The sequence below is a fragment of the Gigantopelta aegis genome, chromosome 3 (assembly GCF_016097555.1).
Source record: "Gigantopelta aegis isolate Gae_Host chromosome 3, Gae_host_genome, whole genome shotgun sequence".
NCBI lineage: Eukaryota > Metazoa > Mollusca > Gastropoda > Neomphalida > Peltospiridae > Gigantopelta > Gigantopelta aegis.
Genome location: NC_054701.1, coordinates 58,921,556 through 58,936,955, shown reverse-complemented (window position 1 = coordinate 58,936,955; position 15,400 = coordinate 58,921,556). Strand labels below are relative to the sequence as shown.

At 36.2% G+C, this 15,400-nt stretch overlaps 2 protein-coding genes across 4 annotated transcripts in view; one reads left to right on the top strand and one right to left on the bottom strand.

The window, feature by feature from the left end:
- Positions 1–1,059: 1,059 nt before the first annotated feature.
- On the bottom strand, positions 1,060–13,497 carry LOC121368326 (ankyrin repeat domain-containing protein 16-like). 3 transcript variants are annotated; one of them, XM_041493008.1, is made up of 7 exons: positions 13,274–13,497; positions 8,512–8,634; positions 8,135–8,232; positions 6,124–6,275; positions 5,470–5,631; positions 3,468–3,546; positions 1,060–1,388 (listed from the first exon to the last, which is right to left on the bottom strand). In XM_041493008.1, the coding sequence occupies exons 1-7, from the start codon at positions 13,351–13,353 to the stop codon at positions 1,222–1,224; spliced, it is 861 nt and encodes a 286-aa protein (XP_041348942.1). In that variant the 5' UTR covers positions 13,354–13,497; the 3' UTR covers positions 1,060–1,221. The 3 variants fall into 3 exon arrangements, with proteins under 3 accessions (XP_041348942.1, XP_041348940.1, XP_041348943.1); XM_041493006.1 differs by lacking the exon at positions 13,274–13,497 and adding an exon at positions 12,651–13,162; XM_041493009.1 differs by lacking the exon at positions 13,274–13,497 and adding an exon at positions 12,425–12,569.
- Positions 13,421–15,400, top strand: part of LOC121368325 (F-box DNA helicase 1-like) — a 48,526-nt gene continuing 46,546 nt past the window's right edge. The window contains exon 1 of the mRNA XM_041493005.1: positions 13,421–14,761. Within this exon, the coding sequence (XP_041348939.1) occupies positions 13,556–14,761 (1,206 nt within the window). The 5' untranslated portion in view covers positions 13,421–13,555. The remainder of the gene's footprint in view (positions 14,762–15,400) is intronic.

Here is a 15,400-nt window from a genome sequence, read left to right as displayed (position 1 = left end):
TAGAATAAATAATTCATATCCTCTTTCCAGGCCTCTTATAATTTCAAATTTGTATAAATCCATTTATGGGTTATTCAAAAACAAATTCAGGTAACCCATTTCATTCTTTGCATAATCTGTTAAACCATGAGAATAGTGTCCTAAAATTGATCTGCAAATGAAAAATGGGTTGGTCAAAATTGATTTGTGGGAGCAATAATATGAATAAAACTCGTTCTCGCAAATTCAGAGGCCTGCTTTCTAAATCTACTTTACAATCTAAATCATCAGTGCAAATGCTCCAAGACTTGTATTAACAAGAGTACCGGTGAGGTACATGATATGCCCATCAGTTTGATAAAAAAAACCCCATAGATATTAATGAATATGTTACGGGTATGATTCAAATTCTAATTATGTGAAATGTTTGCAGTGGTAAACAGTCCTGACTTCTTCAAAGGCTAAAAAGGATTTTCCTATGATCAGAATATAGACAAATTATTTGATTTATTTGTAGTACAGTGACGTAGTAATTGTATGTGACACGCCACCATTCCAAGTTGTTTGATGGTCCTGTATGCAAGATATGGTCCGGACAAGGATTTACTGTTATGTGCAGTAGCCAGTGAAAAATAGGTCACAGTGACCTAGTACTAGTACGCGACACACCACCTTCCCAAGTTGTTCCTACATGTGAGGTTTGATGGTCCTGTTTACATCTGTATGCAAGATATGGTCTGGTTAAGAAAAAGTTAACAGACAGACGGACGGATGTATGAACAACGCCATACCACAATACGACCCATCATGGACGGGTGTATAAAAAAACAAAGGCAGTTTGTGTGCGTGTGTGTGTGTGTATCTTTAGTCAAGCAGCCACCTCTAAGCAACACCTGTTTACAGAGACCATCTTTCTATTCTCCCAAATTATCTACTTTAGTGCCTTTGCCTATATATATATATATATATATATATATATATATATATATATAATATATATATATATATATATGTATGTATATATAATATATATATCACTGTTTCACTTTAATAAGGTGAAAAAACCAACAAAAAAACTGATGACAACAACACACTTTATTTACTAAAGTATATTTCATAAAAATAAAGAATGAAATCCATCCATATTGTTTAAACCACTAAATCTTTCTTGCATCAAATTAATTATGGATATGTTTTCCTCTCATAAAAATCGAACAGTTGTCTGCATTTACCAGATGCAAGCTAATCCTTTGTACTGCTAGCATCTTGAAATGTTTCGTGCACATCTGCTCGACTGGCGAGCTGCAAAGCTGTTTTGCCAGATTTGTCCACACAATCTTTGTTTGCACCAAACCGCAACAGAATCTTCACACATTCGGCATGTTGACCACTGCTGGCAAAATGGAGAGCTGGAAATAATCACAAAACAAATAACAATTACCACCCAACTGATCGATTCACTGCAAACCTATTTTATTGTGCAAAGAACAAAAGAATTGGGCACAAGTTTGACAACTTACGAGACCCTCTACTGACCCAACTGAGGGTACTGTACATTGAATTCAACAACACAATGTAAATTTGACATGTACATCTTAATTATCTTCCTTTTTCGATTTTATCGTTCTGGGTCCTGTTCCAAGAAATTATAGTACCAGTAGTATTATGAAAAACAGTTTCGTCTTTTTTAGCTCACTGATAACCTTCACATTAAAACTGGAGATAACCCATAACCCATATACATGTATTATTAATTTGGCCATTATTACTTTAGAAGCAACTGGTGAAGTTGATTGCCGATATCCTACAATACCAGCGGATACATCAAGATGTTCTGAAATGTTAGTACAGATTTTAAATAGAGGGGTACTCAACACTATAATTGTGGTTGCTTTATGAAATGGTGGTAAAGCCCACATGTGCCAGCTCTGATACTATCCATAAATCACTATAGTAACTGAAACTTCAATACTTTCATAGAACGAATGTACAAATCTACACGGCAGTAAGATTTGTGTGTTGAAAAATCGTAAATATATTTGTTAAGTAATGATTGTCGTTCTACTAAAAAATAAAGTATTCTGATGGCTAAGCTGCCATATCAACTTATTCTCAACATTTTGAAGAAAAAAAAAAATATAAATCAAGAACTAGATCACTAGATGTGTACACGGTTTCTTGAATGGTTTTGGAGTTGTTCTCTAGAAATAGCAAATTTGGGTATATGGTTTAACCGTTTCATCATCATGAATACGTGTATGGGCATTCTGGTTATTTGTTTCCATGATAACAGAAACAAGTATTGCAACTGAAAAGTCCCTCATAACAAAAGACACCAATAGATTAATATGTGTGCCGTGTTTCATGAAATTATCTTGAACGGTTTTGGAGTGCTTTTTAATATCCCCTCTAAATCACGTTGTCGGGGATAAAAATATGAGAGGTTCCCATTTTGTCTAGCTGGAACACCAAAATGAATGAGGCAGAAATTCAGCTTTGCCCATTACAATTTTTACCCTCACATTTGTATGCTAAGATTCACTGCTTATCTGTAAGCAGTCCTAGTGTTACTTAATGTAAGTTGAAAAGTCATCTTTGTTGCATGCTAAAATTGTAAGGACACGGCTACATAATTTTTCCTATATTTGAAAACATAGCTGAGGCTGACCATTAACACACATTTTGCTTTAGAGTCTCACAGACTAGATAGGAATCCAGGCATGTCAAAATAATCTGGCAATTGGTGCCTTTTATCTGTTATTATAATTTGTTCACCGACTTTGTTTTGGAGTAAAACGATCTGAATACATTACAGCCAATATTACTCTGAAACCTAATGAATGTATGAATTATGAATGTATGATTAAATATTTTTTTTTTTTTTTTTTCAAAACTTATTACAAGGCATGGCCAGAGAACTTATTACACAGCTCTAAGTGTAAAAACCACTTTTTCAGGCCACCATATTTAAAAAAAACCTTTTAGATTTAATATTATATTAAATACTCCACTATGATAATTATGATATGAAGTAAAGTTGTTAGTTATATAGTATTCAGTTAGCATATTATGCTGAATCCTCTTGTCTAAACCGGCCTCGGTGGCGTCGTGGTTAGGCCATCGGTCTACAGACTGGTAGGTACTGGGTTCGGATCCCAGTCGAGGCATGGGATTTTTAATCCAGATGCAGACTCCAAACCCTGAGTGAGTGCTCCGCAAGGCTCAATGGGTAGGTGTAAACCACTTGCGTGACCAGTGATCCATAACTGGTTCAACAAAGGCCATGGTTTGTGCTATCCTGCCTGTGGGAAGCACAAATAAAAGATCCCTTGCTGCTAATCGGAAAGAGTAGCCCATGTAGTGGCGACAGCGGGTTTCCGCTCAAAATCTGTGTGGTCCTTAACCATATAACTGTAAATAAAATGTGTTGAGTGCGTCATTAAATAAAACATTTCTTTCTTCTTTTTTTTCCCTCTTGTCTAACTGACCTGTTCTCCCAGAACTATCTTGTAGATCAATATCTGCTTCAAGAGATAATAAGTGCTGAATCATATCCACCTGCCCTTGCTGTGTAAAAGAACAGAATATGGTATGGAACTTGAAACAAGGTTGTAAATATTGCATGGAAATTTCAATCCGTTTACTGAAATGTAATACATTTATGTATAACTGTTTTGTAATAACAGTCACTCTGGTAACAAAAATGTAAACCAGGTTCTGTGAATTAAAACAAACAAAAACACACCACCACATTACAAATTATTTAAATCAAATAAGATAGAACCAAGAACTATATATGATATGATGTTAAATACTTGATATGTAAAAAAACCCAAGAAAACCCCCAGGTTAACACGGATACGGATATTAGCAGCATGCATGGAAATAAAATGTCATAAATGCAACTGCCACACAAAAAGTCAAACTAGTAAATTAAAACACTGACGTAAATTAGCAAGGCTAGCTCTGGCATTCACCAAATTCGCCAATTGTGAATATCAAAACACAACTGGTGAATTTTATTTTAATATGCAAAATACTTCTATGAAATAATGGATATTTTGTTAGAAAATAACTGGGTTTCTGCAATTTTTGAATTTGATAATTTTAATTTTGATAATTTAAATTTAATTTTTTAATTTGGCAAAATGTTCTGCTGACCCAAAGCTAGCGTTAATTAGTAAATTCTGTCAAGATGATATCAACATACATGTATACAAGGAAAGATGATCAAATATTTAACTAGTCCTCTAAAAATGGATCTTTTAACAATAGTTATAAATTAATTATACTTTGTGACATGAGAAAAATAAAGCAGGAAAAATGTAAAGCAAAAGGATGTTTGCAAGTTATGTCGTCCTCAGAAGATACACATTTCATTTTATTTCAACTTATTTTCGTGCTTATATCCAATTAAGGTTCAAGCACGCTGTCCTGGGCAAACACCTCAACTATCTGGGCTGTCTGTCCAGGACAGTAGGTTAGTTGTTAGTTGGTGACTGGTTAGTGAGAAAGAAGAGGGTGTAGTGGCCTTACACCTACCCATTGAGCCCTTAAGAACTCACTCTGGGTTGGAGCCGGTACCGGGCTGTGAACCCTGTACCTACCAGCCTGTAGTCTGATGGCGTAACCACGATGCCACTGAGGACAGTGAAGATACACATGTAACTTCAATCAAATACATTTTCTGTTGCAGCAGTATTGAAATCAGTATTAAAATGGTATTTGTACGTTGACTAGTATACCAAAATTATTTCCCTCGATTCGATTAGTTAAAGAACATTACCTTGATGTTAACATCAGGTCATATACACAAGTGCTACTACTCAACACAAGTTAAGGGTCATAAATATATTTTATATGCAAGTGCATTTCATCATGGGCAGCTGTTGTTGTAAGTTTTTAATTTTCACTCAACATATGGTTAACATGTTAGGTTGGTACAAGTTTAAAATTCAGTATGCCTCATAACAAACATGACACGACGAAAGGCGCAAAGCTCTTGTCTGGCTCCAGGATGGAAATTCACAAACAAATGTTGCACTTTGGTTAACATTAAGCAATTGTGCAACATTTCTTTGGGAAATTCTATTTTTGAATCAAATTGTCAAACTAAAGTCTCTCTGTGACATAATATACAGGTCAGGGTCCTAATTCACAAAGGTCTCTTAGGCTCTGCTAGACAATAAAGCATTGTCTTTTAGCATTGCACTACGAGATCGCAAAGTTGCGAGAGTTTAGTGAATGAGGCCCCAGTCCAATAGTTTAACATATTTCCTATGTTAAATAATCAATATTTTTATTACTGTAAATTAATAATTAATACTGACAAATTACACTTTCCTATCACACTTCAGAGTTGGAAAACTCAGTAGTACTACCAACAGCAAAACGTCCATATAAAACATATTAACGTTATTCTTCCCACAGCATGTTTTTGCCGTGGTCATGTTATTAACTATCAGCACTTATTGTATACAGCTGCAATACCTTTGCTGCGACATGTAGAGGTGTATACAGTGTAGAACAGGTCGCCTGGTTGATGTCGACTCCCAGCTCGGAGACGAGGTAGGTCACGGATGAGATTTTTCCCGCTTGTGCAGCCATGTGGATCGGAGCATAGAACAAGTTATCACAGGTAAACACACTAGCCTAGAAAGAATTTAAAAAACAAGTTTGTTTGTTTTGTTTAACGACACCACCAGAGCACATTGATTACTTTATTGGATGTCAAACATTTGGAAATTCTGACTCCAAGTCATCAGAGGAAACCTGTTACATTTTTCTTAATACAGCAAGGATACAGACTGGATAGCACATACCAAAGCCTTTGATTTACCAGTCGTGGTGCACTGGCTGGAATGAGAAATAGCCCAGTGGGCCCACTGGTGGGGATCGATCCCAAACCGACCATGCTTTAAGCGAGTACTGATTTAACATGGATAAACAGATACGGGTACAATAAAATATATTGAAGACAAAAAAAAAAAAAAAAGGCATATCGATCATACAAAATATTACATTACTTGTTTGTACCATATTTCCCCCAAGTATTCTCCAAAGAAATGTTTTGTTTATGTAAACTGTAATTTGGTATAATAATAAAACTAACTATAGAAATGATCTTATGAACAATGATCCGACCTGTTTACTAGTGATGAGAGTTCTGGCAATGTCCACATGTCCAGCTTGGATGGCGTCCATCAGAGGAGTTGTGCCGCAGCAGTCCTTCATGTCTTTAGCATAGTTAGAAGTCGACAGCATAAACTCTACCACATCACTGTGACCATGTAAGGCTGAAATAGATTTTCACTTGAACCAAAGGTAAAGTTTGTTTTGTTGGACGACACCACTAGAGCATACCGATTTATTAATCATCGGCTATTGGATGTCAAACGTAATTTTGATATATAGTCTTGAAGAGGAAACCTGCTACATTTTTTCCATTAGTAGCAAGGGATCTTTTATATGCATTATCCCACAGACATGATAGCACATACCATAACCTTTGATGTACCAGTCGTGGTGCACTGGCTGGAACGAGAAATAGCCCAATGGGTCCACCACAGGGATCGATCCCAGATCAACTGCACATCAGGTGATTGCTTTACTACTTGACTATGCCCCCCCCCCCCCCACTTGAACCAAACACTATGTACTATTTGCAGACTGATATACATGTAGTGCAAGACTCGAAATATCAAGTAAAATATGGCCTGCTGTTGTTTTCAAAATAGCAGGCCAACAAATATGCCCTGCTACAAAAATGCATGGCCTGCTGGAAATAAGACAGCTTGTTGTTTGTGACAGTATGTGAAAAATTAGGACCTCTTGAGATGTATTTTTGAGCTTTATGGAATTAAACTATAACAAAATCTTGAGCTAATTAGCAGATTTGATAATTGTACGTGAATCTGTCTCTTGAAAAATGACCTGTGATTTTTTGGTAGTTTTAGCAGGTGAATTTATATATCTGAAAAACGAACTTCTTTTTGCAGGCCGCTATTTCGAGCCATGTAGTGTGACAAAAACACCAATACTAAAATAATAAATCATTACCAACATTTAACATTAATGAGATTATGTTTTTAAGAGAAAACCAATTATTGCATGGAATTCTACCAATTTACAAGACAGGACTGGTGTTTGTATACCAGCTATGAACAAAAAAGGAAAGAAATGTTTTATTTAATGGTGCACTCAACACATTTTATTATTTATATAGTTAAGGACCACACAGATATTGAGAGAGGAAACCCGCAGTCGCCACTTCATGAGCTACACTTTTCAATTAGCAGCAAGGAATCTTTTATATGCACCATCCCACAGACAGGGTAGTACATACCATGGTCTTTGACATACCAGTTGTGGTGCACTGGTTGGAACGAGAAATAGCCCAATGGGCCCACCGATGGGGATCGATCCCAGACTGACCGCACATCGAGTGAGCACTTTACCACTGGGCTACATCCCACCCCTACTAGCTATGAAGCACTAGTCTATGTAAACAAGTGTCTGTGTCTTCACCCTCCACTAAGCCTAGTGCAGTGCAGCAAACTGGTAATAGAACACAATCGTGACACCCACCAGCCTTGACATTACCACTACATCATCAAATACGATTATTGTAATAAAGTTAATCCTAGTATCATCTATGGGTCCATATATGCAAAAAAAAAGAAAGAAAGAAGCAAATACAGCCATGTATATTTATTAAATATACTAATTTATTACTATTAGACCACATAACAGAGACTGGCAGAAGAAATAAATGCACCGATTAATAAAGGTCATGCAAAAGTAATGGGTGGGGGGGGGGGGGGGGGGGGGGGGGGACCAACCTGGCAAAGATAAAGTGAAACTGCTCAAAACTGGAATTCTCTAAAACAAAATTGACAATTTTTATTTCCAAATCTTAAATATCAGTACAGAACAGAACCTCTCTAAACTGGATACTCAATAAATTAAACCATACTTTTTAGTTGGTCCTGCAGGTGCCCGGTTTAGAGGGGTTTCACCGTATATTTAAATTTTTGGAATTCTAGTTACACTGTATTCTTCTGTCATCAGGGCTGAATGCTGTGAGGAATTGCTGATATAAATAAAGATAAGGAAATGACTAGATACAAGAAGGTTGGCAGACATCTTGTGTTACCTGCTGTATGTAGTGCAGTACGGCCATTATTGCTGACTGTGTCCCACAGTTTGCCATCGTGCTCCAGCAGAGTTTTCAAAATGGCTAAATGGCCCTCCCTGCAAAAATATACATGATATCAATTTTTAAGTCCTATATTCTACAGACCTACACTACTGCACGTTTCGTCAACTCCCTTGCCTTTGTTTGCCCTAACACAGTGTCACGTGCCCATATAAGATCAAATCCAAACAGTTACCACAGAGTTGCAGAGAATGGTTTAGACAGAGTTTTAATCACAATAAATTAACGGTAGCTGGACAGGACTTTAAAAACTGTGCTGGTTTACACAGAAATCCGGTTTAGACAAGAGTTCACTTAACATTTATGTACTGTACCTGGATGCTATATGAAAACTATTCCATCCATCTTTATTTTTCAGTGCAGAATTGGCTCCTGCATCTAACAACAACTGTACGATTTCAGCATTTGACTTGGTACATGCTAACATCAGCGGTGTCCTGTAAAACATTATTAACATAGTAAACTGTTATATATAGAGTATTTGACTGAAATGTAAAAAAACCCCATTTTAACATAAAATATTAACTCACTACATACAATCATTGACTTATCTTAACAGTTATCAGTAAGAGGTTTTACTATGCATTTTCCAGACAGTACATACCACATCCGTTGTATACCATTCGGGAAGCACTAGTTTGAATGGGTCACCCCAAATAGGTCAATCCACCACAAACCAAAAATGTTTATGATTAATATTATTGAAACATTTTAGCAGTCCTCTGAAAACTGCACCAATGATTATTTCATTGATTTGTGCATTGTCTAGTTTTTTGTAAACTATATTTTGTTTGAGCACTAAATTTAAGACATACTTTACATGGTTGTTATGGGTTATGCAAAATTTCTATTTTAAGAGGCCTGTTTTAGGTTCTAGGGAACACAAGTTTAAAGTTAATTAATGGAAATATTAGTACTATTATAAAATGTCATATTATAGGTACTGTATATGATTAGGCATGTACAATTTAAATAACCAGCCCTCAACCCCAGCATACAATTCTAGTGTCGTAATAGTGTCTGGTTAATTCATTAATTAATTGATTATACTTGGCCAATTTCTCCAATTTCACAAATAAACTTTATTTTGAATGCATATCGTTTACTTTAAAATGCATGTCCAGGGTTCACGCTTATGAAAAAGTTGAATTACCATTTGGGCAGCCTGAGTACTCTGCCATTTAGTGAACTATAGGACAGTGATAGCTCTTTAGCATCAGACTACTTGGGCTATTAAATTGATACAATCTTGTCAGAAGGACTTTCATTTGGCGCTGTCATCTATGTAACTTAGAATAGAAAATTATAGAAATTATAGAAAATGGTTTATAGCCAAAATTTTAGCCACTTGCAAATTTTATTAGCCATATTTTGTAAAAATTAGCCAATGGCTAATTTGGCTACTAATAGCGCAAGCCCTGCTAAGCCAAAATGTATTTTTGCTTTCACTTAGATCTGCCAAGATTCGATCCCAACAATCTTGGCTTGTGTGTCCTTTGTACTAACCATATTACACCACAGAAACTAAATGAACTGAACTGGTTATTTAGCAATTTTGTGGATAGATGCTCATGCATTTTGATGGAATGAACTGAATGCTAATAAACCATTTTAAAGGAATGTATTGAAACAGTATTGAAGATGTTCGATCCAGGTTTCATTTATTTCATACTACAGTGTATTTACAAATATTTAATAAATAAATATATATGGGTCATTCTGTGTCAAATCACCCAAAATACCAGATATTTTAAACCCGACCATCTCAGATTTTTATGAAACTTGGTATACTTGTTGATTGGGATCCCACAGCACCAAATTCAAAATTTTAGGCCAATCAGACTGAGTTTCCTCATGTAAAAAAGATCCATTATTTCACTGACGGTTGCTGGACAGTATAAAAATAAGAACAATTTTATTAACCATGGCAAAAGTGTCTGTGATGGAATTGGGGGTACGGTGAAGAGGTTGCTGACAAAGGCCAGTTTGCAGCGTCCCTACACAAGAGTCACAGACCCAATCCTGACCAGTGAGGCTATCATGGACTTCTGCATCAAGAGTATTCCAGGTATTCACTTTTTCAACATCACACCAGAACACATAGCAAAGCATGAGTTGGAACTACAAGGGAGGTTTCAAGTGGCTAAAACGGTCAAGGGAACACAGCAATTTCACCGGTTAGTTCTAGTGTCTAAGTCAAAGATGCATGCTTACAAGCCAAGAAGCAAAACTATGTCTGTTGTCTGTATGACAATGAGGCATGGGTTGGGCTAGTTGAGGACATTTGAGAAGAGCATGGAGACTTCTTCATTTGTTTCATGCACCCTCATGGACCTTCTAAGTTATTTCACTGGCCAAATGAAGAAGACACTTGTTGGATTTGTGAAGGGGACATCTTCTGTGTCATTGATACACCTTCTATTGCATCTTCTCGATGGATGTACTCTCCAGTGTTCGAGATTAAATTTTTTGGCCAGTATCCCAGTTGGATACTAACATTTCAAAATCTGGTATCCCACCTGAGAATTTAGTATTATGTGGCATCCCGGTGGGATACTGGGTTCTTGAAATCTGGTATCCAAAATTAAATTCTGGTATGCCAGGGATATCGGGATACCGTTAATCTCGAACACTGCTCTCGGAGTAAAAAGGATGATGCTAGAATTGCAAGACTATGGGGGAAGTGGATGACCGAATGATTCTGTGACTGCTGAACTGATGAGAAGGCAATGAAGGAAGTAGTTTGATATCATATGATCATAGCATGTAGGCCTACAATGTATTACTCGGTGTTCAAGAGAGATGATGATTCCTAGCATCAGGAATTGGTCATTCAGGTTTACTTCAGTATAGGTAATCAGACATTAATGGCATAAAAGGTGTTATTTTCATGGACATGCAATTTTTGAATGTGTATTGCTGCTAAACAAAGAATATTACAACTCTGAAACTATTATGTTTTAGTTAACATGTGGGAGATTAAATTTCAAGAAAGGTCATATCAAGGTCACATGATCCACAAGGTCATAACAAAGGTCAAAAAGTCAATGTACCCCAACATTCTTCTATCTGAACAATAATGGCAGATTTGGAATCCTTTTCAAAATGCCTTTCCAACAATACCAATTTTATGAAGATTCGCCCAGTAGTTCTTGAGATATAAGGGTTCAAAGGTTGGCGGCATGCCCATTTTGGCCGAAAATCTCAAAATATGTGGGGCCGTATCTCCCACACCACTGGTTCAATTGGCCTACAATTTCGGATTTGGTGCTGTGGGATCCCAATCACACATGTATACCAAGTTTCATAAAAATCTGAGACTGTCAGGTTTAACCCATTGGGTGATTTGACACAGAATGATCCATATGCCAATCTAATTAAAATTAGCTCCACTATTACATGTGGATCTAACACCAGCCAGTTGGAGGTCATGTCCACCAATCAAAACTGTACTTGCAGAATCCTGCCAGTGATTTAAAAATAATTTGAAAACATTCCGAATTATCCTGAGGGTATACGACATGTTTCGTGTGAATTACGAATGCCTTAAAATATGTTTTATTTTATAAAATAAATAATTTGTAATGTAAAACTGAAGACTGATTTAGTTGGGGGTTTTTTTATAAATAAATAAATAATTTTTAATGTAAAATTGAAGACTGATAACCCATCCCGTACGTATTGGTATGGTTCGCTGTACTGCGGCCACTAAAATAGACTCGCCCGATATTTTTAGAATTTGTATGCTCCCAAATAACGTTATAAAAGGCGAAGTGTGATTGGTCAATATTTAAATTATTATTTACAGACGAACTGTTACCTGGACATTGGGGACTACGCAGTGTTGTTAGTTTTAAATCACTGGCAGGATTCTGCAAGTAAGGTTTTGATTGGTGGACATGAGCTCCAACTGGCTGGTGTTAGATCCACATGTAATAGTGGAGCTAATTTTAATTAGATTGATCCATATGCCTAAGCAAATTTATTAATAAGTATGTTTTTGCATGCAATTCAAGGTATGATCTAAGAAAACATTAATAGGCCTAAACATTTTATTCATTATTAGTCCAAAGGGACATAGAAAGTGTTGTTCTTTCTACATCTGAATATAGTTACATACCCTATATATAGCTAGTATTCAAAACTTATAGGCACCATATGTTTCAACCGTTTCTCAGTCGAAATAGTACAACAAATGAACACAGAAACCAAAAATGTATGACCTACCATACTCACTACATCCTGATTGAAGTACTTGCATCATTAACAAAATAAATCTTCCAACGAAAACATAAAAAATTTACCAGCCATTTTAAATTTGCTAAATAGAGGGAAGCAACTTGCCCTGCACATTAAGAAAAGTATTGACTGCACTAGTTCATTATGTAACTTTTGAGACGGCCAATTTAAGGCTACAAAACATGGTCTGACAACACGATCCCAACACACTAACCAATCTCCTCTTTTCAAGCAGTTGACATCGATGTCTGTCTTAAGCAAACATTTCAACACATTGACATGACCAGCTTGGGCACAATCATGTAATGGTCTTTTGCCTTCAAAATTGGTTATTTCCACATTTCCTCCGCGTTCTAAACATAAATGTAATAATGTCAGGTGACCATGTCTGGCACACAGATGGAGAACAGTGTCTCCCGATTTGTTGTGATGTATAAATGCATCTGGTACACAACTAATACAATGTTTAAAGTAATCTTCATCTCCACACCGTGCAGCTTTAAAAATGTTTACAATGTGGTCCATATATGTTATATTGATAGAGTTATTTCCCCTGAGCGAGTGTAAGCAGCCGTTTTCAGTTTTGGAAGTGTTCAATGGAAATTAATCAACAATTTAACCAATCTGATTAAAATTAGCTCTACTGATCTCACCAGTAGATCTAACAGCATTGCGTGGACTCCCATGTCCAGGTGACAATTTAAATATCGACCAATTTAACAATTACACTTCGCCTTTTATAGCGTAATTCGGGATCGTACAAATTCTAAAAATATCGGGCGAGAAGTGCAATGATTGGATTGTATACTAGTATATAAACAGATTTTATGGCTATACCATCTTGGGTTTTTTTCCGTCTTGAAACGAATTTTATATTCTTCGTAATTCACCCGAATCATTTCGTATACCCTCGGCATAATCCCAAATGTTTTCAAATTCTTTTCAAATCACCGCCACTGGCATGATTTTGCAAGTAAGGTTTTGATTGGTCGAATGAAAGGGTAGCTGGACATGAGCGCCAATGCCAATGGGCTGCTGTTAGATCCACGTGTAATAGTGGAGCTAATTTTAATTAGATTGCAATTTAACTTATTTTAAGAAAACAAGATTAATCATGTAATGGCAAAGGGACAAAATAAATTTAAGGCTCCAAGACGTGTGAGCAAACAGTCTAGCACAGACTCCAATACACAGGTAGGTGAGAACCAGGCGACGTTCTGTGAATCGCAAGAAAAAAGTTTATCCAACTTTCCTGTTCCAACTGAAAGTAGATCGGGTGTTTTTGACCAAACTGAGAGTCAAGATGTTGATAAAACATCAGATTTAGACAGTGCTGATGCTAGTTTAAATTGGAAGTGTTTTTGGCAAAGAAAGCGTAAAATTCACGTTGATGTCTCAGAATGTTTGAATTTTTCTCAAAGTGAAACCGGAAGTAAGGTTTTAACAAATCCACACCAAGTAAAAAAGAGCAGTAAGGATTGCAACAGAGGACTGCATCCCAGAAGTAGGACTAAGAGGTTAAAAAAAACACAGTCACATGGCTTGGACACTGGTACAAAAAGTTTGACAGTTCCATCACAAGTTTGTAATACAGCTTCATGCACATCTTCATCATACTTGTCAGGACCAAGTCCATCAAAGTCACTTGAAACCACACCATCAAAGACATCATTCAAGAGTCCAAGGATAAAGTACCATGGCAAACGATTTGTGCCTCAGAAAAACACTTTATCAAAATACTTTACTGTTCAAAAAATAGACGTGCATTCTTGTATCATAAATGACAAAAGTGGAAGTGAAAAAAGTGAAGTCGAGGTAAAAAGTTCTATGATAGATGATCCATCGAGTAGTAAGTTAAAAGACTCGTCATCATCAGGCACATCATACAGAACTACTTCAAAGATGTATTCCCCAATTAAGAAGCTCACTGATATAGTTTACATATGTGATTCATCTTCAGACTCTTCCTCATCGGTACCACATACAGGATCATCACATTCAAAGACACATCCCGTAAGATCATTGTTTACAAGCCAACAACAAGATTCTCAGCAGTTCAAATGTTTAAAAGTGGAGTACTCAAGTATTGCATGTGCTTCTTGTGAATCGGATCATTCGAAAACATTTGGGCTGCTTGGTGATGCTCTAGACAGTGAAAACCACAACTGTCCTTCAGCATGTTCAAGCAGAACAAACTCCACAAGTTTTGAACATCTTCCTCTTGAAGTTGTTGAACTCATATTTTGTCAGCTTCCAGTGCTTGATCTATGCTTAAATTGCAACAGAGTTTGTACACAGTGGAATGAGAAAATATCCGATCCAAAGGTGAGGGATTTAATTCTTTTAATTCATTTTTGTTTTGTAGTACTTACTTACATGTTGCACTTCTCTGTGAAATATATTTAATAGAAAATGCATGTCAATTAAGTAAGTACTACAAATTATAAAACATGTAGATGGTCAAATCTGTAATACTACTAGCACATCCAGCAACTGCTATTCTGCTGTTTGCTACCAGTAGAGCTGATCAGAAACCCCCACCCATCTCCAATTTGCTCTTTGTTCCAACAGTACATGTATGCATACACGTACAAGTATTTCTTTGCTGCATGTACACACACACACACACATGTATATATAAAATTCTATCTATTTTTTAAAGGCTCAGACCCTAGTTTCAACATGTGAAAATGGACACTAAGTATATAGTTAATCTACAAACCTGCAACACACATTTGGATAAGCTTATAACAGAGAGAAGCTAAAGTCTGTGATGTTTAATCAGGCCGAAAAATATTTTTTACTTGTTTCCTATTACATGCTGGAAAAATATAGGGTAGGTAGGTAGGAAAAACATTTTATTTTGGAAAATAATTTTATTTATGGATATTAAATAAAGGTGTTGACTACCGGTATCCAAAATAACCTCTGCATGTATAGAAATGCATTATGCAAACCAACAAT

Excerpts from the sequence above, each read along its gene's own strand:
- LOC121368326 (XM_041493006.1), bottom strand. The coding sequence starts at position 12,961 with ATGGACCACATTGTAAACATTTTTAAAGCTGCACGGTGTGGAGATGAA. Across the intron at positions 8,233-8,511 it reads AGTTTTCATATAGCATCCAG|GGAGGGCCATTTAGCCATTT; the intron begins GTACAGTACATA and ends ATATTTTTGCAG. Across the intron at positions 6,276-8,134 it reads TACTGCACTACATACAGCAG|CCTTACATGGTCACAGTGAT; the intron begins GTAACACAAGAT and ends AATCTATTTCAG.